A 26,965-nucleotide genomic window follows, 5' to 3' on the forward strand; every position below is an offset into this window, starting at 1 on the left:
GGCAGACTGCCCAGTCAGGCACGGGGCCGTCCACGCTGCGTCAGCACGCGGCCTTGACGTCACAGTCGTCTTAGCGTTCTTGCGGAGTGAGGTCCGGGGAGGCAGTTTGGCCGCCGCGAGGCTCCCAAGTGAAGTCGGGCTCTGCCTCTGTCCCCCTTCGCTCCCCGGGGACGCGGGCACCTGGGGAGCCGGGCACCGCGACATGGTGAGTGTGTGGGCCTGGGGTCCGAGAGAGGAACACGGAGCAGCAGGCCGGAAGGACGCGGGCCCAGCACCGTGGACTCCGTGTTGGCGCTGCCTCAGGGCTTCCCTCGGCCCCCCAGACCCGTGGGGTGGGGGCTCTGCCGGCACCCAGGACCCCCGAGGTCCTGCCCCTTCCCTGCCCGCAGAGACTTCTCGACCACGGAGCCATAGCGGGCAGCTGTGTGGCTGCAGCTCCGCTCTCCCCGGTTGTGCAGGGGGCACGGGGTGGTCACTAGGGAGAAGGCGGCTCTGTGTGCAGTGCGGTTATGCGGTTCATGCGGGGCAGGCGCTGTGGGTTCCTCCTCCCTTCCCCACACGGACCCGGTTCTCCCCGAGATTTCTAAATATGTGGCTGCAGGGTCTTTTCCAGGGCTCTGACCTCTTCACATAGCTGTTTCTGGGACGTCTCAGTCCGTTTTCTGTTTGCAGTAACACAGTAACATAGACTGAGTAAGGTGGAAACCGAAGTTTTATTTGGCTCAGAGTTTTTACCCAGGTTTTAGAGGGGCAGGAGGCCCCTGTAATTCGGTACTTAGGTATCATCGTAGCCCTTACAGTTCCTCCTAACAGATGCCATCTGTATTTGCACTTTCAAAGTAGAAATTGTGGCTGCTCAAATTTGTGTGTGTTTTAAAAATGATTTCTGTTCCATGAAAGCCTTCTCAATCCCGAAGATATGTTGAGTTTACTAAGTTATTTTGAATTTATATTTTAATACAGGAGTTTTTTTGCTTGTTTTAATTTTCAAGATTGTCAGAGTATGATTGACACAATTTGTGTATATTCAAGGTATGTAACACGATGCTTTGCTATATGAGGGGCCTTTAAAAAGTGATGGACAATTCACATTATCTTTTGATTACATTTTTTCATAAGCTTTCTGGAATCCTCTTGTATGTATATATTATGAAATTATTAGGACAATCTAACATATCCATCACCTTACACCCCTATGTTATTAAAGAATATGTAAGATATTAGCAAGTTGTGAGTATGTGATATCATACTCATCTACTTACTGTGTTGAATATTAAGGTCTTGAGGTGTTAATTTACCTCATAGCTGCAAATGTGTGTTCAGCTAACATTTTCCCATGTCCTCATTCTCAGCCCATGATAACCATCATTCTGTTCTGTGATTAAGTGTGATTTTTTTAGGTGACACATATGAGTGAGGTTGTGTGGCATTTTTTTGTGCATTATTTCAAATAGCCTAATGTCCACATTCATATTTTTGGATCCTCGTTCTGACAAAATGGAAGAATTTCCTTTTTAAGGTTGGCTGTGATTTCCATGTGTGTGTGTGTGTGTGTGTATGTGTGTATCACATTTTCTTTATTCATCTGTTAACAATGGGGTTTCCGTATCTTTTTCTTGTAGATAATACTGCCATTAATGTGGAGATATGTGTCTATTTGAAATACTGATTTGATTTCCTTTGTATACATATGCAGTAGTGGGATTGCTTTGTCATATGTTCTATATTTAATTTTGTTTGAAGACCTACATAGTGTTTTCTATATTGGATATACCAATTTACTTTCTCACCAACAATTTTTATATTTTTTCCTACCTGGTCCAATGTTATCTTTTTGCTTTTGGATAAGAATCATTTTAACATATATGAGATGATAATCATTGTGGTCTTGATTAGCATTGTGGTCTTTGTTAGCAGTTGTGGAGTCCCCTTTCAGTTACCTGTTGGCTACTTGTATATATTCAATAGAAAACTGATCAATCCTTTGTGTGATTTTTATTACAATATTTTCTTTTGAGTTGTCTGTGTTCAAACTCAGGCTTTCCAATACTTCCTTCCCCTCCTTGCTTTATCTGTTCTGTTTTTCCTATCGTATGAAGAAGATTTCTTAGATAATTTCAGTCTTTGCTTTTTCACTTGTGCTTTTAGTGTCATACGTAAACAATCATTGTTGAGACTAATATCAATGAATCTGCTTCCATTTGTAAAGGGGTTTATATTCTCAGACCTTTTATGTAAGCCTTCAATTCATTTTGAATTGTACTATAAAGTCTGGTTGGCTCACAAAGTGTGCTTTTTTGTGGGAAGTAAACTTAATTAGGACAATTACAAGTTAGCATGTTAGGGGCTAATTGTATAGTATGCTTCATTTGTGACATATTTGTTTGCTACCAGCATTTCATAAAGTGTGCAGTTTTGTCATGGTTGTCTGTATGCTCTGGAGTTAGATGCCTGGATTGGACTCATTGCTGTGTGTAAACCTGGACATGTAGCCATGCATTTAAGCATTTATTACAATTTCTTATCAAGTGTGGATGATAAAGGCACCTACCTCCTTGTTGTGAGGGATATGTAACTTGTGTAAAATAATTCAGTGTGTAGTAAGCATTGCCTCTCATCAGGTTAAGCTGAAGATTGGGATGCTCACATCCCATATTGGAGTGCTGGTTTGAGTGCCAGCAACCACCATCCAGCTAGCCACTGGTGTACTTGGGAAAGCACTAGAGTATGGCCCAAGGGCTTGAGTCCTGCCACACCTGTGGCAGGCTTGGATGGACTTCCGGCTCTTGAATTTGGCCTGATTCAGTCTTAAAGGTGGGCATTTGAGGATTGAGCCAGTGATTGGATGGTCTCTCCCTCTATTCCTCCTCCTCACACTCTCCCCCATTTCTCTTTACCTCCTCATCTCTTACTTTGCCTATTAAATAAATAAAAACAAATGATTCAGTGTCTGACAAACTGTGATTCTCATACAATGTAAGGTTCAGAAAGCCACTGATTTGTATCAGTTTTATTCATCTATCCTACATATCTCAAATGGTGCTTTAAAATAGGTAAACAGTAAATGTTGAATGAATGAATATATTTTAATATGTAAATATCTAGTTCCAGTCACATTAGAAAGATCGTCATTCTATTTTCACATGTAAAGCAAGATTGGGATGGACTGAATATGGGGCAACATAAACCCAGAGGCAGAGGGGAACCAGGAGGAATGGAGAAACTTTTGCAAAATGAGTCATTGGAAAGTATTCTGGCTAAATAGCTCATTTACATGTTTTCTCACTAGTTTTAGGATGAGTATACTCTGTATTTTTCTCTTGGTAATCACAATATAATGTGACATAGGTGTTGTGGCAATAGGACTCCATTTTAATGTTGATCCTACGAAGCTGTTTTGCTGTTTCTTAGACTTAACACTGAATTCCTCCTCACTTGCAATTTTCATTAGAGTTGGTATGAAAGATTTCTATACCTCTCAAGAAAGAGTCACACTGATATGTAAGGCCAGGTGCATCACTCAATTCATCCCAATCCTATTTTTCAATGCTTGATCTAATCAGAAAACTGTGTTTGCTTAGCTTCTTGGTAAAGTTCACTCATAAACTCAGAAAGAATTTATTGAAAATATGTTTGTCTGCCCATGGCTGTAGTGTATCAAGTTTAGTCTATGAATTCAGTCCTGTACTTTAGGAGTTTATAGGCTTATTGAATGAAGTAAGGGGCATAATAAAATTCTACATAAAATGTATGATGGCTTTTGTACTGAAAATATGTTCTAGGTCTTTCATGTCAGTTAATTGACATTACTTCTTACTTTGTACCCTTGGAACTGCATTATGGAATATTTTCCTTTCATGTTTCAAAGTAAATTTCACAGTTCTCAAAGATGGTTTTGTGATTCTGGTCATTGCTTACAACATGTTGCTGTAAAAATAATAGAATGATGGCAATTTCATGGTTTTATTGATATGGGCTTGGGAGATTCCAAAAGGGAGGAAAGAATAAGCTGGAACTCTACTGATGTTTCTTTTCATAGGAGCATTGCACAGCATAAAACCACTGCCCCTCAAGCCTTCTTCAACCGCACACCTCATTCTACCAAAGTCTTTTTTTTTTAAATGTTCTATGATCCCATTTATCTTGAAAAGGCAAATATATATGGAGAGAAAGCAGATCATGACTTACATGTGTTTGGGGGTAAAACTGGAGAAAGACTCAGAAATGCTGTAGGAATCTTGGAGTGATGGGGATTTCCTAAAGCTGGACTATGCTGGTTTCCCCCTGCATACATTTACTAAAAGTCATTGGACAGCACTGTTAGAGTGCATGGTTATTTATGTATAGGATATACAGAAACTGCTTTATCTTTCTAAAAATTAAAGTGTATGCACAGTCTTTTTACCTTTAACAGAAGAGAGAATAATCATGTTTTAATTTTATCTAGACAAGTAGTAGAAAATGTCAAATCATATAATATTTGTAACAATAATATCTAACAATAATAACTAACATTACTAGATATGTACTGTGTATATGTTAATTTGTTTGATCCAATCTGCCTATTGAAGTAAGTACAATAATTGTCTTAATTTTTCAGATGAAGGGTACTAATCATGGTTTTATATTTTGCCTAAGATAACAAAAATTGTGATTGGTTGAGGTAGAATTTGAATCCTAACAACCTCTGGAGTCTGGCCGGCAATATCTGGTAGGATGATACCATGAATATGCCATGCATTCTTCCAACTCAGAGCTTTTGCCCATGCTGTTTCCTTTAGAAGAACACACTTACATCCCTCTCTTCCTGTGATAACTCTTACTCATTTTGAAGTCGAGCTAACTGTCTGTTTTCTGGAGTATTTTTTTACCCTCGTTACAGGACAGATTCTCTCATTATTCAGTCCCCTTGTACATGAACTCTGCCTTTCCAACCAAGCATCACTTATGTTCACACCATCATGTGCTTATTGATTACCCATCTGGAAGGCATACCAATGGCAGTCTTACTCCTCACTCATGACCAGCACCATGCTTAGTATCAAATACTTACTGTTTACCTGGTGCTATCTGATCTGCACTGGTGTCAAGCAGGAGTTAGTGAACAAGTAAGTTTAATGCTGGTTGTTAAATGCCATCTGTGGATCCCTTATTTGTACCAAGCCCTTAAATGTCATTTTCTACAATCATAATTAATTCAAAGAGAAAAATAACGTATAGCGCTTTTAGTTGAAATGCCAAGTATAACTATATAATTTTCTTAATTTGGAACAGGTCTATATGTGCATGAATTATTAGAAAAGGGTATTATCTTGCATACTTAGAAGACTGAAAAGCTGTAATCAGAAATGCTTCCCTTTCCCACTATTTTATTTATTTTTTGAATTATGAAGTAAGTAAATTTTATTGCAATAAATATATGTGGATGTGTAATAATCATATACACACAAACACACATGCACATTCTTACACACACATGCACAGACACATACACAAACATATACAAAGACATAGATATACATACATTTATATTCATCACATACATATATGAGACTATACAGATTCATTTCTGTGATTTTAAATGAAGAGCTAACACATGTATTTACTAAGTAATTTTTTATTCAACACTCTTTACTGAGTACTTACATTTCCAGCAATTTAATAAATTAGATAATCTGAAAAAGTTTCAATTACAATTCATTTAGCACATTGGAGTTAAGTATATTAAATATCCCTTTAAAGGCATTGCTGAGTTTACATGGTTTCTCTGGAGTCAGAGTAGAGGAGTGAGGGCATTTGGAGCAGCAGCTAAGCTGCCACTTGGGGCACTTGCATCCCATATCCAAGTGCCTGACTTTAAGTCCTAGCTCTGCTAATGTGCACCCTGGGAGGAAACAGGTGATAGCTCAAGTGCCTGGGTCCCTGTCTCCCATTTGGTGACTTGGGTTGAGTTCTGAGCTCCTGGCTTTAGCCTAGTCAAGTCCCAGCTGTTGCAGGCACCCGGGAAATGAACCAGCATATGAAGAGTCTCCCTCCCTCATCTCTCAGTCAGGCTGCTTTTCAAGCACAATGAAAATAAATAAATAAAAATTAAAAAAAGAAAACAAGAACAGGAAGAAACAGTCTTATTTTTCTTTATTCTCTTCCATTGCTCAGAGGACTGGATTTTACCAGCTGTATGGAGGTAAAATACATGCCTTTGGCTCCTGGGCTTTAATGGGAAATGAGACAGCTGCATAAGCCAGGACCGTTAAATGGCTACATCCTCAGGGAAAGTGTGTATGAGTAAATCTATCCTGATACTGGAAGGAGATTATAAGGAAAATTGTCCATTTTGGATTCTCCTGTCAGTGTTGAAAACCTCTCTTAAGAAGTTGAAACCTCAGCTCTATAATCAAGTTGGTTTAGGCCGACTATCTTCATACATATCTGTAAAAAGTTTATGGAAGTGCATATTATTAAAAAAAATTATGTATGGATTTGAAAATATCTGTCCCAAAATAAAGTTATCTTTGAATTCCATTTTCAACAAATTCTTGGGGGTACCTTCATATGATATTTTTATGAATCTATTTTATAATTACAAATTGGGAGCCACTTTGGTGTGTTTTTGCTTACTTTCTCCCAATTAATGTTAGAGAGAGGGAAATACCTTCCATCTACTGGTTCACTCCCCAAATGGCTGTAACAGCCAGGGCTGGGCCAGACCAAGGCCACAAGCCCCAGGCACTCCTTCTGACTCTCCCACATGGTTGCAGGTGCCCATCTTCTACTGCTTTCCTGGGTGCATTAGCAGGGAGCTGGATCAGAAGTGAAGCATACAGTACTTAAACTGGTGCTCATATGGGGTGCTGGCATTGCAGGTGGTGGCTTTACCCACTGCACTACAATGCTGTCCCACATTATCAGTCTTAAAATTGTGTCCACAATGAATAATAAATGATCAGCAAAACCTCTTGCTTGTTTCTGTTCACAGGCAAGAAAAGCATGTGATTTGACTGTAATTCCATCCAAGGTTAAATGTTAACATGACTTTTATTTTGCATTGCTGTTCTAGAGACACAAACATTTCAGGTATCCTAATTTGATTATTTCAGCAATTTGCCCCCTGGCAGTCTCAACTAGAAAGAATAAACAAAGCTTTAGTGAGAGTCTATGAGTTATGATAATTAAATTCACTTGTCCAATTGTTTGTACTGGGGCCTGATTATTGAGGTTTATTTATTTATTCTCCTTTGTTACTTTTTAAAAAACTATTAAAAAGGCACATATATCATGTCTTTCATATATTCAGTTTCAAGACCATAGTGATAATTGCCATTCTACCTTTCCTCTCTCCCTCACACCCATCCTCCCTCAGTTCCCATTTTTTCTTTTAATTTTTACAATGATACACTTTTAATTTTTTTTATAAACACAAACTTAATTCTCTGTTAAATACAGAAATCAACAAGTAGTAAGTAGAAAAAAGCACTGTTCCTCAAGGCCAATCTATAAGCAATAATCAATTATTAAAATGTCAGTTTCCATCATACCCATTCCCACCAATCAAGAAAACATATTTATCATTTTGGGACTGGGTTATTTCACTGAGCCTAATAGTCTCTGCATACATTTTGTTGTGAAAAACAGGATTTCATCCTATTTTTTATGGTTAAGTAGTAGTCCATCATGTATATATACCCAAAATTTCTTTATCCAGTCTTCATGTGATGGACATGTAGTTGATTCTTTATCTTGGTTATTTTTAGTTGATCTGCTAGAGACATGGAGATACAGATAATACTTTCTTATGTGGATATCACTTCCTTTGGGTAAATTCTCAGGAGTGGAATGGCTGGGTCAGATGGTAAATCTGTTTTCAGATTTCTGAGGAATTGCCATACTGTATTTTTTTAAATTATTTTTTCAACTTTTATTTACTAAATATAAATTTCCAAAGTACAACTTCTGAATTATAGCGGCTTTTCGCTCCATAACCTCCCTCCCACCCACAGCCATCTCATCTCCAACTCCCTCTCCCATCCCATTCTTCATCAAGATTCATTTTCAATTATCTTTATATACAGAAGATCAACTTAGTATATACTAAGTAAAGATGTCAACAGTTTGTACCCACACAGATACACAAAGTTAAATTACTGATTTATTTACTTGAAAGGCAGAGCCACAGAAAGGCAGAAACAGAGAGAAAAGTCTTCCATCCACTGGCCCACTCTGCAAATGGCCATAATGGCTGAAGCAAGGAGCCAGGGGCATCTTTCCAGGTCCCCCATGTGGGTGCAGGGGCCCAAGAATCTGGGCCATCCTCCACTGATTTCCCAGGTCATAGCAGAGTTCGATCAGAAGTGGAGCACCAGTGCCGTGGCTCACTAGGCTAATCCTCCACCTTACGGCACTGGCACACCGGGTTCTAGTCCCAGTTGGGGTGCCAGATTCTGTCCCGGTTGCCCCTCTTCCAGGCCAGCTCTCTGCTGTGGCCCGGGAGTGCAGTGGAGGATGGCCCAAGTCCTTGAGTCCTGCACCTCATGGGAGACCAGGATAAGCACCTGGCTCCTGCCTTTGGATCAGGGTGGTGCACAGGCCACAGCGTGCCAGCCACGGCGGCCATTGGAGGGTGAACCAATGGCAAAAGGAAGACCTTTCTCTCTGTCTCTCTCTCTGTGTCCACTCTGCCTGTAAATAAAAAAAGAAGTGGAGCAAACTTGACTCAAACTGGCACCCATATGAGATGCTGACACTGCAGGTGGAAGCTTTACCTATGATGACACAGTGTCAGCCCCAAGCATCCTATGTTCTAATAATTTGCATTTCCAGTCACAGTGTATTAGGGTACCCTATTTACCACATTCTAGGTAACATTTGTTATTCCTTGATTTTGGATGAAAGCTATTCCTATTGGTGTGAAGTGAAACCTCGCTGTGTGTTTTTTTTTTTAAGATTTATTTATTTATTGGAAAGTCAGAGTTACACAGAAAGAGAAGGAAAGGCAGAGAGAGAGAGAGGTCTTCCATCTGCTGGTTCACTTCCCAGATGGCTGCAGTGGCTGGAGCAGCACCGATCTGTAGCCAGGAGCCAGGAACTTCTTCTGGTTCTCAAATTCTATTTGGATGTAGGGCCCCAAGGACTTGGGCCATCTTCCACTGCTTTCCTAGGCCATAGCAGAGAGGTGGATCAGAAGTGGAGCAGCCGGGACTCAAACTGGTGCCCATACGTGATGCTGGCACTGCATGTGGTTGCTTTACTTTTCTGAGGAAAAATTAGCTGTCAGGCTAATTGGAGATTCTTTCAATGTAATGTAGTGTTTTTCTTCTGCACCTTTTAGAACCTTTTTCTTATGTTTTACTTTTGCAAATCTGACTACAATGTGCTGTGTTAAAATATTTTCTGATAATTGTTTTCAGGAATTCTGTGTGCTGCCTGTACTTGGATGCCCCTGTCTTTCTCCAAATGAGGGAATTGTTGTGCTGTTATTGTATTGAATAGGCCTTCTAATCAAGGGCATACCTTCAGGAACTCTTCAGCCAAATATGTATGTTTGATTGATAGTATCCCGTAAGTCTAAAACATTATCTTCAGTTTTTGTAATCTTTTCTGTTTGTTTTCTCTGAGCTATTTCTAAGGATTTGTGTTCTAGCTCAGCTTTTCAATCTTCTGGCTCAACAAGTCTGTTGTTAGTGCTTTCCACTGAATTTTTTGGTTAACATATTGAATTCTTTGTTTCTAATATTTCAGTTTGATTTCTCTTCAGTATCTCTCTATGCTACCCTAGTTTCTAACTGATGTCAGGTATGGATTTCTTCAACTAATATATTTGTTTCTCTGTGTTTTGAGTAATTTGTGACTATTGTTTTGAACTCCCTTTCTGGCATTTCATTAACCTCTTCCTCTTCACATTCTAATAGTGAAATATTATGTGAGTCATGTTTTCTTCCTTGTTCATCATTTTTATGTTTCTACATTCATTTTTAGGCATTTGTGGAAACACTTGGATTTCTCCTCTGAGGGCTTTTATCTTTGACATATGCCTCTATGATTTAGTGGAATGTCTGCTCCTTCGCATATCCAGTGGTGTGAGCTGGGAATGGCCATGGAACTCCAGGCAGTGCTTGAGGTTGGAGCAACTGCCCAGTGTGTCTCTCAAATTAGGAATGGTGGATCTCTTGTACTGTAAGGAGGGGTAGGGTTATGATCACATTGCCTGGTGTGCACACAGTCTCAGCCCCTATTTGTCAATATTAACAAACTCTCCAGGATGAGTCCTCAGTGTCTATGTACCCACCCAAGCAGGTGCTTGAACTACATAAGGATCTGTGGTCTCCCCAGTGTGAGTGCAGGACCTCTGTCATGACCCACTCCAGGCACTCAGGGAACTCTGGGCCTCTGAAGCCAGATACAGTGATTGTATTAAGATCTTTCCACACTCCACACCCTTTTGCACAGTCACAGAATTCTCACAGTCAAAAAGAGTGTGTTCCTGCAGTAACAGAGAGTAGGTGAACCACTCTCAGCCCGAGTCTATCCCATGCATGGAGAGAGCCACAGTTTTTCTAAATCCATCTGAATGCCTAATAGAAGGTGGTTGGTGCTATGCCTTGCCACGTTGAGTCTAGGCACCTTGACTGAGCGAGGAGAGGGGGGCAATTTACAGTCCTAAGTGGGTGCTCCACCCACAGCATCCATTCAGAACACAATGACATTCAGTGGGGGCCACAGATTTATCCTTCCTATAAAATCCTGCAAGTGCATGTGGGCTGCAACAGTCTACTCACCTTATGAAGATGGTACTACATCCTCGCTAGTTACTGAGCATCCTTGTGGGGCAATGTGAGGAAAGCAATGTGCTCTCCCTTCATGGGGTTTTGCAGGCACACTCCCTTCCCCCATTCATGCTCCAGTCCAAACTCAAAGTCAGTGGGGTCTCTGAATCTCTCCCAAAGGCAGTATCACCAGTGACATGGGTTGCCACAGTTCCTCTCACCTTGCTTCTGGAAAGTGGTTTTCCTGACCCCCACTGGCTGCAGGAGTCACTGGCAGTGTTCTGCTCCCTATTATGTGATTGTGCCATCTCTGCTGCTCTATGGTATGTCTCTTCTTTCTGTAGAATTTCCACAGCAAACTTCTCTCTAACTGTGCCCTGGGAATGCAGTTCCCTTTTTATTCTGTTACTTTCCTGTGGTCTGAATCAGCACAGCTTTTCTCTAGTCAGCCAGCTTGCATCTCCCCTGTTCTCTTCTTCTAACTACAATGGTCTGGGGAAGTTCCTGGATAGATGAAAGACTCAATCACCAGAGATTTAGGCATTTTTGAGCCTAAAGTTTTGTGTGTAGGTACTGTTTAATACTTTTTTTTATAGAAAACCAAAGGTGCAAGTTGTAGATTCCAAATCCACAGAGATCTAGTTTTCTTTTGATAAAAACTGTGGCTCAGAAATACCATACAGAGCTCTTCAAGCTCTGGTGAAAAATGGTAAATTTCCTTCAACTTCAATGAAAAATGAGGTTAAGGATCTCATGGAAGAATATTAAATTGTTGTTTTCTGGAGCTGGTTTTGTGGTATAGCGGGTTAAACCACCACTCATTATGCCAGTATCCCCTGTGGACACTGGTTTAATTTCTAACTGCTCCATTTACTACCCAGCTCCATGCTAATAGCCTGGGAAAAGCATCAGAAAATGGTGCAAGTATTTGGCTCCTGCCACTAATGTGGGAGATCTGGAAAAACTTTCTGGCTTCAGCCTGGCCCAGTGCTAGCTGTTGCAGTAATTTGGGAAGTAACCAATGGATGGAAATCAGTCTCTCTCTCCCTTACCTCCTCTCTCTCCTTTGACTTTGAAATAAATAAATAAATATTTTTTTTAAAAAAACTGTTCTTTTCCTACTGGCCAGGCATATGAAATACACTTTGGGGGTGTGGTAAAAATTGATATTCTTAATAATTTGCCTTGAAGTAAATGAGTAAAGAGAATATAAAAAAAATTGTTTTATCAGCCTGGATTAATAAAGGCCTCCATACTTAAGTTATATAGTGCCCCTCCTTGTGTCTTTTAACAGTTTTTGTTTTTAAGTCTATTTTGTCTGATATTAAGATGGCTATGCCAGCTATTTTTTTTTTTTTTTGGTTTTTGTTGGCATGGAATATCTTCTTCTAACCTTTCACTTTCAGTCTGCGTGCACCTTTGTGGAAAGATGTGTTTCTTGCAAGTAGCAAATAGATGGGTTTTGTTTTTTATTCCATTCAGCCAGTCTGTGTCTTTTAACTGGAGAGTTGAGGCTATTTACATTCAGTGTGACTATTGATAAGTAGTCACTTTGCCCTGCCAAATTCCCAACAATATTTCTAATATATACTTTGACTTCCTGTGATGTTTTACTGAGAGATTTTCTTCCTTTACTTTGATGGCTGTCTTTCTGTATTTCTGTATGTAACACATCTGTAAGCATCTTTTGCAGGGCTGGACAAGTAGTGACAAATTCTTTCAATTTCTGTTTGCTGTGAAAGGTCTTTATTTCATCTTCATTCACAAATGAGAGCTTTGCAGGATATAATATTCTGGAATGTCAGTTTTTTTCTCTTAGTACTTGGACTATATCTTGCAGTCCCACCTAGCCTGTAGGGTTTCTGATAAGTCTGCTGTGAGTCTAATTGGAGATCCTCTGAGAGTAATCTTGCATTACTCTCTTGCGCTCTTTGTGTTTCACTGTGGTGAGTTTGATTACCATGTGTAGTGACAAGGATCTTTTCTGGTCATGCCTATTAGGAGTTCTGTATTCTTCTTGTACTTGGACATCTCTTTCTTTCTCCAAGCCCAGAAGTTTTCTGCTAGTATCTCACTAAAAAGGCCTTCTAATCCTATCTCTCACTCCATGACTTCAGGGAACTTCTAGAACTCGAATGTTGGGTTTTTTAATAGTATTCTGTAGATTCCTCACAATAGTTTTTAGATTTCTAATTTCCTCTTCTTTTCTTTGATTTGGCTGTATACTTTCCTGTACCCTGTCTTCTAAGTTCGATATTGTCTATTCTGCCTCTCTGATTCTGTTTTTAGGGCTCTCAACTGCTTTTTTTATTTGTTCTATTGAATTTTCATTTCACATTGATTTATCTTCAATATTTCAATCTCATGTGCTATTGAATTCTTCATTTCGATTCCTCTTTAAGATGTCATTTTCATGAGAGAGATTTTCTTTCCTGTCCTGCATGAATTTCAGTAGTTTGTGGATTTGTTTTTGATTACTTTTAAGTATTCTTATCATAAATTTTTGAGTTTCATTTCTTGCATTTCTTCTATCTCATCATCTTCATAATCTTGTATTGAATTGCTACATTCTTTTGGGAGTGTCATGTTGTCTTCCTTATTCTTGTTTGTTGGGTTGTTGTGTTCGTTGTTCGGCATTTGTGGAGATAATCATTGGTTTCTTCTCCTTTTTTTCTGCTGTGGCTGCTTTTTTCATTGTACTGTGACTCTGTAGATAAGTGTACTGTCTGCTTTCAGTAATCTCTAAAGGCTTGTGGTGGGTCTGGCCATAGAGCTTGTTCAGTTCTTCAGGGTTAAGGGCATGCCTAATGTGACACATCCAGGTTTGTCACTGTAAATCCCTCCATATCTCTCTCTCTCTCTCTCTCTCTCTCTCTCTCTCTCTCTCTCTCTCTTTTATTTTGAATTACAAGGGAAGTAATTCTTCTCAGCTGAGCTCTTCTTCTTGATGGTGATCAGTACGTGAGGGCTAGCCCCAGTGGATCTAATATCCATCTTCTCTGTCCCAAGGACCATACAAAGGGTCTGTGTAGTCCTCAGTGTAATATCAGATTCCCCAGCACTGTCTCTCACCAGGTAGCCAGGACTACCCAAGCTTGTGGCATCTCCCACTGAGACTACTCAAAGTCTCAGCCACACTGTGAGTTCTCCCACACACTCTCAATTTTTTTTTCACAGTCCCAGTTCAGAAGCTCCACACAATCCCCAGGTCATATTTGCCTGCTATTACTCCCCACCAGAGTCAGGTTTCTCTGCTTGGCTGATTGCTGGGCTCAGACAACAAGCTGGCACAGCTGCTGTATATATGTCCAAAATGATGCCTGCTCTATTGGCCCATATGCATTTGTAAGGTGATTGGGCCTTTGTAAGGTGACAGGAGAGAGAGAATTGTGTTTGTACCTTCCCTTTTATAGTTAGGCTGGTGTACTTTCTCCCACGGGGCTTCAAGCTTCGTTCCCTCTAGGCACTTCCTGCCACTTTTCTGCCATTGTCTTGGACTACTGTGGTCTTGTCTCACCTCACTTTTCAGCACTGGTGCGGAGGCTCTCAGCTGCTGGAGTCCTGAGCTGTGGACGCTCACACTTTCCACATAGGTACACTCTGTCCCTCCAATTATGGAGGAGTTTCCTCTGCCATTTTTACCCTAACTCTTCCCTGAAACTACACTATCTCCACTTTTATTAAAGTATCTTCTCCTGGACTAGATCAGTAAGCTCCCTCCATAGTGTGCCATCTTGGAACCGCCCCTCAAAATTTATATTTATTAAATAAAAGTTTTCTTAAAAAATGTGCAAAGAACACCATGATATTATTTAGGCATGCACACTCACAGACACAAAATTTTGGAGATAATATGATACTATTTTTGTAAGATAAATACAGTCATCCAACCATGTCCATGAGGGGGTGTTTCCAGAACCTCAGCAATTATCAAAATCCATGGATGCTCAAGTCCTTATGGAAAATTGTACAGTATTTGCATAAAACCTATGCACATTCTCAAGTATACTTTAAATTATCTCTAGATTATTTATACTACCTGATACAAACTGCTGCACTCTCTCATGGCTGCCTTACATGTATGGTTTACATCTAACCACACTGTGCCCTCAGGTCATGTTTAAGATTCTTTCAGCAGCTTATGAGAGTGTTCAAAATTTTGTGGAAAATGGAATTAAAAGATAAATTCTTTTTGTACCAAAGTAAACTCTAGAGTCCATGCATTTGAGGAGACTTTGAAACGTTTAAAAAGAATAGGTAGTGGGAAGAAAGTGTGAGTGGATTTCATTTTCTTTTTTGCACCAAAAAACCTGGTTTTAATTCCATTTTGCACATTTGTAAAAAATGATTTAATTTATTTGAAAGTCAGAGAGGACTTACATCACTGGTTAAATCTCCAGATGGCTGCGAGGAGCTTCTTCCAGGTCTTCCACTTGGGTAGCAGGGGCCCAAACACCTGGGCTATCTTCTGGTGTCACTGGATGTCAGTGTCACCGGCAGAGACTTGACGCTACACCACAGCTCAGTCTCCTCCTTGTCTTAATGCCTTCATTTAACATTTCTTATAGAGCAGGTCAGCTAGTGATGAATTTGTTCAGCTTTTGTATGTCTGAAAAAGTCTGTCTTTGCCTCATCCTCAAGAGCGATTTTCCCTGGAAGGCCTCTTAAGTGCTGGACCGACTTTTTCTGTTAGTACGTTAGAGATGCTATTTTGCTGTCTTCTGTCTTGCGTCATTTCAGTCCAGAAACATCATCCCTGCTGTCTCTCTGCTGTCTCCCCTGTCCCTGCTGGTGGCTTGGAAGCTTTTAAAGCACTCACTCATTTAAAGCCATACAAGCTCAGCATGGTTGGGCATAATTCTCTTCATCTTTCTTGTGCTTGAGTTTTCATCACATCTGAGCAAGTTCAGCCTTTCTTCAAAAGTTCAGCCTTTCTGTCTCCCACCCACCTCTATCAGAGAGGAAAACAATCACACAAGGATCAGGCTGCTTGAAGCTGGATCCCTGCCTCCATTTCATTTTTTTCCTCAGTCAGTTTGGTTTCTGCTGCTGTTTTCAAGTATATTAATTTTTAAAAAAATATTTAATTATTTATTTGAAAGGCAGAATTACAGAGAGAGAGAGAGCTTCCATCCAATGTTTCACTCTCCAAATTGCTGAAACAGCCAGGGCTGGACCAGGTTCAAGCCAGGAGCCAGGAGCTTCTTCCAGGTCTCCCATGCAGGTACAGAGGCCCAAGCACCCGGGCCATCTTCTGCTGCTTTCCCAGGTGCATTAGCAGGGAGCTGGATCAGAAGTGGAGCAGTTGGGACTGGAACTGGCATCCATATGGGATGCTGGCCCTGCAGGTGGAGGCTTAACCTGCTATGCTGCAGTGCTGCCCCCACCCTACCACCAAGCTTGAACTCTTTAGGAAGAACAGGGATGTATTGGCTCATGAAGTAAAAGGCTAAGCAGAGCCACTGATGGTTCTGAGAGTAGTTGTGTTAGGTGTTCACCCATTGTCACAACAGTGCCATCCTGCCTTGGCTGTCTCTGGGCTGGCTTTACTATACATAGCTACCCATGGGCATCGTCCAGGGGCTGAAAAGCATTGCCTGTGGTTGTCAGTGGACCTCACAGTCTTTGACTTCTTCAGGGGGAATAATCCTGGAAACATGTTGTTGGCCCTTGTTGGGTCAGGTTCCCATTCCTGAGCCAGCTTATTGTGGCTGGCAGGGTGAGACCATGGACAGAGACAAAGGCTCCTGGGGAGAACTCAGGGTCCTATTTAGAAATAGCTTTCACCTCTGTAATTTGTTTTTTTAAAGACATCTCCACTTAGCACGTTCCATTTTTCCTCTAGTTATTTGAATACAGAATGCAGGCAGGGTGCTTGTGTTAGGTTTCCTGTCTGCTGATTCACCTGTAGCATTTCTGGGTTGGTTTCTGTTGACTGGCTTGCCTCCTCTTCCTTAGGCTTGTTTTTTCTGTTGCTTTTTTTATCTGATCATTTTTGAGAGGGTGCTAGTCATTGTGAAGTTTACCTTATTGGGTGTTACATATGTTGGTATTCTTAGAAATAGTGAGTTTTGGTTTTTCTTCCTGGAATACAGTGAAGATGCTTGGAACAGTTCAATCCTTGCTGCTGAACATTGCCAGGCAGGAGCAGAGCAGCAGGCAGTGTCCCCTGCCTCTGAGGTCTTCCACATCTCAGGAGGGAAGAGGGACTGCCTCCAATCCCAGGGGCTCACAGCAGCACATCCTTTCCTTGCCTTGGGCAGCCTCCTCACCTACCAGTGCTAACCACAGCTCAGCTGAAGACTCGAGGGGGTGGGTGCTGCAGATCTCTGGAGCTCTCCTTGTCTACGCAGCTCTCTCCTCCTTGGCACTCTGGCTGTGCCACGCAGCTGCCTTGGTTTCCCTGGAATCTGACATCTCAGCTCAACTCGGGGAGACCCCTGGGCTCTGCCTGGGTTCTCCCTTCCTGAGCAGGCAGGGGCTGGAGGCTTGGATAACCAAGGTCTTGCCACACCGTTGTTCCACCCCCTGGGAGGATAAACCTGATCCCTGCAACTCTGTTATGGCCAGAAGTGGAAGTCTCAGCTTGCCCTTGAGCAGAAGAGAGTTAACCCACCCCCTCTGTCCTTCCCTCCCTCCATGCCATCTGCCTGGGCACCAGGGGCAGGGTAAGAAGTCCCTGGGCCACTGAGTCCCCTTTGTGCCAGACCCCATGAACCACTTATGCCCTCCTGGAACCGTGCTAAGTCCTGGCAAGTCCACTAGGCCAGGCTTCCAGTTTACAACCCCCCCCCCAAAAAAAAACCCCAAAGCAGCTGCCCTGCTCAGGGAAGAATGAAGAAGAGGAGGGAGCAGAAGTGTCATCCAGGCGTCAGCTGGCTGCCGCAAGAGCACATACAAGTGCCTGGCTACTGCATGATTCCTAGCTTTACAGGTTCAGGGGGACTCACTCCAGCTACAGGAACTCACAAGGGCACTGTTTGGAAACTGGATGTCTGGGTCCGCCACTGTGGCATAGCAAGTTAAGCCGCCATCTGTGATGCCAGCATCCCATATAGGCATGGGTTCCAGACCTGGCTGCTCCACTTTTGGTCCAGCTCCGTGATAATGGCCTGGGAAGGCAGTGGAAGATGGCAGAAGTGCTTGGGCCCCTGCACCCACGTGGGAGGCCCGGAAGAAGCTCCTGGCTCCTGGCTTTGGTCTGACCCAGCCCTGGCCATTGCAGCCATTTGGGGAGTAAACCAGTGGATAGAAGATCTGTGTGTGTGTGTGTGTGTGTGTGTGTGTGTGTGTCTCCTTATCCCTCTATTTGTAATTCTGCCTTCCAGATAAATAATAAATCTTTTCAAAAAAAAATGGAGCACATATATTTGTATGCTCCTGGGAGGCACACAGTGACCCAGGAGGACCTGGGTTTTTCCAGCAGGACCTGGGGCCTGTTCCTGATGTGTGGGTCATAGCTGTTCCTGGAACCACCAGCTCTGTGGGGATGCATGGTAACTGTAAGCTTGACTTCATGTGTTCTAAGACTCATCTGTTAAACGTGACTCCTGTAATGGAAACAAAGCAGTGTGTGGAAGATGGGCCCTGGGTCTGAGGGGCAGGGGCTGCCTCTGCCTGTTGGTGGCTGCAGGCTCTCCTGATGCTAGGGGGAGCCCTGGGAGCTTCACCTGCCTCCTTGGGGAGCCTTCCGGAAACCATTGAGAGCTGCACAGGCCCTTCCTTCCTCCATCCATTTGCTCACTGCACGTTCTGAGTATGCCGCTTCGGGGCACCAGGGGCTGGGAAGCACAAAGGGACACCACATCCATGTGTCTGATTCCCCAGCTGCACAGTGTGGTGATCCAGACCTTTGTTCTGCAGCACTAGGCAGCTGTGCTGATGGCCGGGAGCGGCCTGCCGCAGAGGAGGAACCATGTGTCAGTGGAGAAGCTGGAGATCACACAGCACCTGCTGCGTGCTTCTGCACAATTCCCCTGTGGACACGGGCTCATGGTGCTGATGCACGTGCCCTGTGCGCCGCTGGCCACCATGGCCTAGGAGTCCCTGGCCCATGTGTGTGCGTGCCTGGCACTGCAGGAGTACTTCCGGATCATCCAGGGCACCCCCAGCAAGGGCATCATGGTGAGCAAGCACTTTGTAAAGCAGCTAGTGGTGGGCGCCACGGATGCCTGCTGGTCTCCTGGGACCCCACCACCTCTCCGGCCCAGGGCCACTTCTCCACTGTGCAGCTCTTCATGCTGCTTCCCTGGACTCGGGGCCACCTTTCTCACACCCCTAGGGTTGTCCCAGCTTTTCCTGCATCCTGGGGTGCATTTCTCCTTCTGCTGCGGGACCCAGCTCAATGTCATTTCCCCTTTCACAAGGACACCCTCCCCCACTGCTGGGGCTGGGCCCAGGTCCCTGCAGTCCCCACCCCTCCTCCAGGCACTGGGGACAAAGACTAGCCCTCATGGCTTGCCTGGAAGCCTAGCACAATTCCTTACCCATCAGAGTTGTCACTAGGCCTGGAGAGAATGTAGAGGTTAGGGAGCAGGTGTTGAATGAACAAGTGAGTAGCACATGACAGAACAGTGAGCCATAGGACAGAACCCACAGGTCCTCCCTCCCAGAGAACTGTGAATGGACACTCTCAGACTGCCCAGTTAGCATGTTCAAGAATAGGGCATGACTGGGCGTCTAACCTAGTGGTTGGTGCTTGTATCCCACATTGGAGTACCTGGCCGTGGTGAGAGCTCAACTGACTGGGTTTCTGCCACCCACATGGGAGACCTCAATTGAGCTTCTGCCTGGCCCAGCCCAGCCCCCACCATTGTAGGTGTTTGGTGAGGGAACTGGTGGGTGGGGGAGCACACTCTTTATCTTCCCCCATCCTAACCCCCTCTTCTGCCTCCCTGCCTCTAAAATTAATGAATAAAGTACAGAAAGGGATAGGACGCTCACACCTAATGGGAAACAAAGTGGACGGCGTGCTTGTCTGCAGTGCAGAGTGCTGCATGGTGAGGGCTTTAAATCATTCAGAGAACATGCGGGTCCTGGGTAGCTGGGTCTGGGGGGAGGAAGGAGCCTCTGGACCTCATCTCTTTCTAACTATCTGCAGATGTGGCAGAACATCGAGGATGCAGCATGGAGAGCCCAGACCTACCTGGAATTGGAGGGCCTGCCTTGCATCCTCTTCCTCAGTGGGGTGGACCAGCTCAGGGAGTCCTTGTGTTACCACGGCCTGGCTCCAGGTGGCGCCCTTCACTGTCAGCTATGGTCATGGTAGGTGGTGTAATTCTTAGGAGCTTCCAGCAGATGGCAGTGATATTCATCAGAAGCACAAGCAGCTTTTTCCCACTTCTCAGAAAGGCACCTGTGGGTTAGGGGTGGGGCTGCTGCTGAACTCCCTGCACCCACGTTGGAGACCTGGATGGAGTTCCAGGCTCTTGGCTTTGGACTGGCCCAACTCTGGCCACTGTGGCCATTCTGGGGAATGAGCCAGAAGATGGAAGATATCTCTCTCCCTCTCTCTCTGAAACTCTGCCTTTCAAGTAAATAAGCAGATCTTTTAAAATCAAAGCCTCAAAGAACTTGCATAGTTATAGAAGGTTCTGTCATGTGGATGTGGCCGAGCTGGATTCCAGCCCTGTGTTGCCTGACCCTAAAATCATTGCTCTTTCAATCACATGCAGCCAAGTTGGAAATGCAGCAGGCACCCCAGAGCCTTGCCGGCAAGCTGGCATTGCTGTGAAGGCTCACAGAAGCATGGTTGTCTTCCCATGGGCACTGGTCCTGCCATCACAAGGAGGAGGTCAGCGGTCCCCAGCCACTGGGTGCCTGCTCTGCACAGGGCACTCCCTAAGGCTGTGCCTGCCTCCTTGGTCTCTGCACCAGATCAACTCCTCATGCTTGGCAAGAATGGCTTTGGAGCAGGAGCTGGGCCTGGCCGCCCAGTTTGTGAGCAGCGAGCTGCCCTTGGACAAGGGGCCCAGGAGTGAGGACTTGGAGAGTGACACGGAGAAGCTGAGCAGCACAGACAACAAGGAGGAGGAGCCAGGGACTGAAGGTGAGGCCCACCTGTCCCCCTGGGGTCCCTGCAATGTGGTCGTGGGGCTGGGAGCCTCCAGAGCAGCGCTCGCTCAATTCACATTTTGCTCCCATGTTTTGGTGGGGTGAGTAGGAAGTCCCCGTGGGTTCTTTCTCGCCCTAGAACTCTTGGAGGCTGAGAAGGACGTTGAGGTTTCCTAGGGCTAGGCTGAGACTATTGTTAGCTGCATTCCTTCCCGTGTGGGGCTCCCTTTTCTCTGCCCCTACACCAACAGAGCCACCATTGTGCTGTCCATGACCGCAGTTTGTGCGGGCTGGCTGGTCTCCTTTGCAGCCCCTTGCAGCCCAACACTGGGTCTCCCATAGACCACACAAATGAGAGTGGCAGAAGGTGTTTGGCTGTGGCCAAGGGGGATGAGAAGGCCAAGCACATGAAAAATGCAAGGCCTTTGTGGAGTGGGATGAGATGGCTGCAGCGCCACCTGCTGACCACGTGGTCCTCCTCTGAGCTGCACCGCCTGGGTGGGAGCCTATGGTCTGGGAGCACCCATGGCCACCTCCACATCTCTCATTCTGCCACCTCCATGCTCCAGCAGTGGGTAGGGGGAGAGGAGATGATGTGTGAAGGGCTGGGTGTGCAGCAGGGTCACAGCTGCCCACGCCTTTCCAGTGCCTGTATGCTTTGAAGCAGGCTCTACCTGGGAGTGAGTAAGCACGGTGACAATGGAAAGGCCCTGCTCCCAGGACTCAGCGTCCTCACCCTGTCCTCCACAGCATCCTGTGAGTTCCCGTGCAGGGGTCCGAGCTGGGTGAGGGCTGAGGTTTCCAAGAATGAAGACACAGGGAGGTGCTTTTCGCTGGCACTGGTGTAGCTCCATGGGGTCCTGAAAAAGGAGGGAGACTCTGAAGACATGGGTCCTCCAGGGAGCAGACCGGGAGTGAACTTGGGATCCAAGGGCTTGGATGCTTTGGGGAGGGGTGGGCCCAGAGAGGACCATGGGGTCTGCCCCTGGCCAGGGCCATCTTGGGAGTGGTGGCCATGTCCTCAGTGAAGCTACTGATTTGGGAAGCACCTATGCTGGGAGTAGGGGTGAGGATGAGGTGTCCCCTGTCCAGGTGAATAGACATGGGAGGCTTCGCTGCTAGGACTTGTGGCCTCAGGCCGAAAACCGCATTTGGCAGAGAGGAGAAGGGCTGTGAACAAAAACTCCTCCCCTGGCCCTTGCGCTAAGTGTCCCCTGGCCCGGCCCTGGAGGAAGTGGCCCAAGTAGGAGAGCTTCCTGAGCAGAGGAGCTGCTGAAGGGCAGGGGTGCAGGGCCTGGGCTCTGGGAGTTCCAGCAGCTCCAGCCTGGGGTGCAAGGGGCTGGCTGGGGGCTGCTGGGAAACCCTGTTGCATGACCTGAGGCAGGGCCCAGGGGGGGCCTTTGGCTGCCTTTCTTCTTCTTGGCTAACTTGACCCATGGGTAGCCGTGAGCTGGGTGGCCGTCCCGGTGCCATGACCAGCAGGCTCCAAGCCCCCGACCAGTGGGCCACTTCCTGCCACCAGAAACAGCTCAGGGAGTTGGGTAGACATGGGAGCAGCTGGCAGGCTTTGCATAGGCTCTGCACAGGTTCCCATGGGACGCGCCTGACTGGTGTTCTCTCCTCAGCTTCCACGCTCATTGGCAAGCCTGGGGCTCTGCCTGTGGGGCCCCTGCAGAGAGAGCAGGCCAGCTCACCCCTGCCCAGCTGCCCTTCTGAGGAGGGCAGGGTCCCCAGGGAGAAGCAGGGGAGCCAGGTAAGCCAGGATCCCCCACCCGCAGCCAGCACACACAGCCCTGGGTGGAGCAGCCTGCACGTGGTGGTCACCTCATCTGGCCAGCCGTCCTCCTCAGGCTCGTACTCCTTGTACATGGCCACCACCAGCAGCACCCTCATCCTGCAGGCCCCACAGTGCTCCCTGGCCAAGGCTTGCCGGCCGCCGCCCATCGTCTTCCTGCCCAAGCTCCTGCAGACATGGTCCTGGCCACTGACAGCAGCAGCCTGCCCAAGGCTGCCTTGCTGCTGCCCACCCCCTTGGTCATGTGGGCCAGCTTCTTCCGCCCGCTACTCAGCAAGACCATGATGTCCACAGAGCAGTCCCTGTACTACCAGCAGTGGATGGTGCCACAGCCCAGCCACATGGATTACAGCAACCGGGCGAGGGTTGCATGGACAACCTGCCCCCCAGGCTGCTGCTCAGTGGGGCGCCCCAGGTGGGCCCCACGCCTGCTGTCCCCAGGGTGTCCCCAAGGACTCAGGTGGTCACTGGGGGAATGGTCTGGGGCCAACAGTGCCAATCCCCTCCCCTCTCGCCATTTCTGGTGTTTCTTCTCGAATGGAGGGCAGGGCTTGTCTGCATGGCCCGCTCGTCTCCTCTCTTGTGTGATGCTGGGGGCAGGTCCAGGCCTGCACATTACACATCAGATTTCCTGCACGTGGCCTCTCCTGTGAGGGCTGCACCCCGCACCCCCGTGACCATGGAAGCTCAGTTGCCTGGTTCTACACAGGGACTTTTATGACATCGTGAATGGGGAGGGGGTGGCTTCATGTCCTTGTCTCAGCCTTCCCCCCACTCGCTGCTTTTCCCTGATGACCACTTCGGCAGAAGTCACTAAGGCAAGAGTGTCCACCCACTGGCGAGCATGGGGGAAGAGCTGAGGATTGGGCTCAGCCATCACCTGACCCCAGGGCAAGCGCTAACCTCCAAGTCCTCACCTGAGAAGGGCTAGAACAGCAGAACTTGGAAATGTGAGGATGTGGGAACCTGCTGCTGCTGCCTTGGCCTCAGCAAGTCCCTTCCCAGGGACCCATCCCACAGAGCCACGTGTCAGAATGCTCAGCTGTGTGTTAACACTGGGGAAAGCAGTCTGGAAGCAAATTCCTCTGGCCAAGTCTTGGTGGAATACATTTGAGCACACCTGTGTGGAGGAATTCAGCTGGAGGAAGCTTGAGATTGATCTCTCTGCTGCCATTGAAATTTCTCCAAGGTATTTAAATAGTTCACTTGCAGAATCACAAACACATTTATGTGGTATGGTATCAGGAAAACAAATCAGTGCATGTGTCTCTTTGAAATACGTTAACAGTTTGCATTTTTTGACTAGTGAAAATGAGCATATATTACTTTGTCTAATTTGAAAAAATAGGAAAAAAAGAAAATAATTTCTTCTATCCTGACACTGCTGGATGTTATTGATTTTTAGAATTTTTGCCTCTCTGGTGTGTGTAAATGTTATAGTGTTGTTACTGAGGTGACCGTAGAAACACAACTGCATTTTTTTAAAAAAAGTATTTTATTTATTTCTTTGAGAGGTGGAGTTACAGAGAGGGAGAGACAGAGAAAGGTCTTCCATCTGCTCTTTCACTCCACAAATGGCTGTAGCAGCTGGGGCTGTGCCAATCTGAAGCCAGGATCCAGGAGCTTCTTCCAGAGTCTCCCACATAGGTGCCATCTTCTACTGCTTTCCCAGACCATAACAGGGAGCTGGATCAGAAGAGGAGCAGCTGGGACTAGAACTGGCACCGATATTGGATGCTGGTGCTGCAGGCAGAAGCTTAGCCCACTACACCACAGCGCTGGCCCCAGAATGCATTTTTATGCATTCATTGATACTTCCGAACCCAGTAATTTTATTTCTCTTTCTGATTTGCTTGTTGATTGGTAGGGACTTTTCACATGTCAAGGGTCTTCACCCTGGGTCTGTTGCTTGGGTTGCAGACACTTTCGAGTTTTCCCGGCTTAATGTTAGTCCACTTTTGGATGTTATTTCCAGTGTTCGCTGAGTTCTTGTTGTGGACCATGTCTTGAATTCAGTGCTTGGAAGCCAGCCCTGGAGCAATTGTGTTGTGGGGGTTGGAGCAGGGAGGGCCCTGGGCTTGCCTGTGGTGCCTCTTGAATCAGCTGTTACCAAGAGGCAGTGGAGTAGCTGTGAGTAGAGTTGCCTGCTGGGCCAGGGGTGCAGGATCTGTGGCAGAAGAAGGAAGAAGAGAAGAAGCTGCTTTCTCTTCCTGGGTGTGGGAGGAGAGAAATGAGACATGGACATTTTATGTCTTGGGCAGTGAATTTGTTACCTCACTGTAGACACAGCGATAGAAGCAGGCAGTTTCTGGCCATTGCTGTGGTGCAGCAGGTTAAGCTGACACCTGTGACTCCAGCATCTCCTATGAGAGTGCCCAGTCGAGTCTCCACTGCCTTGATTCTGGTCCAGCTCCCTGTTAATGCACCTGTGAAAGCAGCGGCCTGTAGTTCCCTGCCACCGTGTGGGAGATGTGGGTGGAGTCCAGGTTCCTGGCTTGGGCCTTCTCATGTGATGAGGAAAGCCTCTGTCTATCAGAGCTCCAGTTTGAGTCCCAGCTGCTGCTGTTCCTGCCCCCTGCTCCTGTTCCTGAGAAAGCAGTGGAGAATGGTCCCAGTGCTGGGACCCTGCCACTCACATGTGAGACCCAGATTGTGCTGAGGGCTCCTGGTTTTACTTGGCCTAACCCTGGCCATTGTAACCATTTGGAGAGTGAACCAGCAGGTAGAAGATTTTCTCTCTCCCTCTTCCCCTCTCTCCCTATCTCTGCCTTTCAAATAAAAAAAAATCTTAAACTGACTATTTCATAGTGATTTGGTTGCTTTGGGAAAGAAATCAAGACTCCATTTCTTATTTATTTCCCAGCCCTCTTCTTGGCCTTCTTTCATCCATCAATGAGGGTGGTCCCAAAGTTCAGATGGTCCAGAACAGTTCAGAGCCTGCATGAGTTGACCTTCCTGAATTATTTGTGGGTGCAGGGCTGGGTTTTTTCTTGCTCTGTCACTGAGTGCAGCACAGAACTTTTCATGTTGTTCACTGTTCACCAACCACCCCACAAAGCCTAGTTCTATGTCCACTGCATGCAAGTGTCCCTTCCTAACTCATCCACAACGCAAATTTACTGACATTTACCCTGTGTTCTCCAAGAACTTCCCAAAGACAGGGTGGAGGAGAAAGCCATATGCTTTGCGAAGGTATTGGTACCTTTATTTTGGAGACAGAAATGTTTTTTGTTTACAATTAGTTTTTTCTCAAATATGAAAATCTGACTACATACATTGGAGATGACTACCTCAGTTTTCTTGAGATAAATGAAGTGCATGCCTGTTGTTAATTGTGACCCGATTCAAGATGGTCTTCAAAAATGACAGCATCATTTACAAGTTATATGGTACAGGGCATTTGTTCAGTAGCAGTTTTTCATTCTTTGGCTGCTCCTCTTCCAGTCCAGCTCTCTGCTGTGGCCTGGGAAAGCAGTAGAAGATGGACCAAGTGCTTGGGACCCTACATGCACATGGGAGACCAGGAAGAAGCATCTGGCTCCTGGCTTCAGATCAGCACGGCTCTGTCCATTGTGGCCACTTGGAGAGTGAACCAACAGAAGGAAGACCTTTCTCTCTGTCTCTCTCTCACACCATCTGTAGCTCTCTCAAATAAATAAAAAAAATAAAAAATCTTTTTAAAAAACTGCATCTTGTATTTGCCAAGCCAAATGGACATGCAATGTCACCTGTGAAAGGTCATGTCTTGCACACAAGTGTCATCTATGCTTTATCTGAGGGCAGCTGCCTCATGCATCAGGTTTCCCACAGTAAGCAAGGTAAAAAGAGACCTGTGCAAACAGAATGTGGTCCTATAGCGACTTGACTTTCTTTCTCTGATTACAGATGGACTCAAGATCCAGTGAAAACTGTACGTGTTCTGGAATCCCTCAGTTGTTGAGGAAAAGCTGAAGGGATGAGAGAGTGGGACCTTCCTGCCTGTTCTCTTCTGGTGATTCAATCTGATTCCAGCTTCCTGGTGGATAACAAGATCTCGGGTGTGGTGAAAGGAAGAGATAGGCCAGCACAGAGCTATGGGCATCTAAGGCAGGCCCTGGAAGTAGCTGTGTCATTTAGAGATCGTGTGGGTCTATGTGCATCAATGTTGTGAAGTTTTCATGAGTGATCATGTATGCTTTTAAAAGTGTGCATGAGTGTGTGTGTGTGTTTTCCCCAGGCAATGCATTCCTATGCACAGCTCAGGATTAACTTCTCAAAATAGAGAAGAATCTGATCATTTTATGTAATTAACTTTATATAATGGACTCATTCAACCCTATCCCCGCCTAATGTCTGACAGATAAGTTACATTTCCACA

At 45.6% G+C, this 26,965-nt stretch overlaps 2 protein-coding genes across 2 annotated transcripts in view; one reads left to right on the forward strand and one right to left on the reverse strand.

The window, feature by feature from the left end:
* LOC127489441 (protein GREB1) lies at positions 1–26,878 on the forward strand. Its single transcript, XM_089303230.1, has 4 exons — positions 1–205; positions 19,861–20,024; positions 20,435–20,808; positions 26,494–26,878. The coding sequence occupies exons 1-4, from the start codon at positions 203–205 to the stop codon at positions 26,511–26,513; spliced, it is 561 nt and encodes a 186-aa protein (XP_089159356.1). The 5' UTR covers positions 1–202; the 3' UTR covers positions 26,514–26,878.
* Positions 1–26,965, reverse strand: part of LOC149124800 (zinc finger protein 39-like) — a 750,627-nt gene that overhangs the window by 159,434 nt on the left and 564,228 nt on the right. The gene's annotated exons all lie outside the window — the stretch shown is intronic.

This window comes from Oryctolagus cuniculus, chromosome 8, assembly GCF_051225735.1.
Source record: "Oryctolagus cuniculus isolate XC-2025 breed Fujian yellow rabbit chromosome 8, ASM5122573v1, whole genome shotgun sequence".
NCBI classification, from domain to species: Eukaryota; Metazoa; Chordata; class Mammalia; order Lagomorpha; family Leporidae; genus Oryctolagus; species Oryctolagus cuniculus.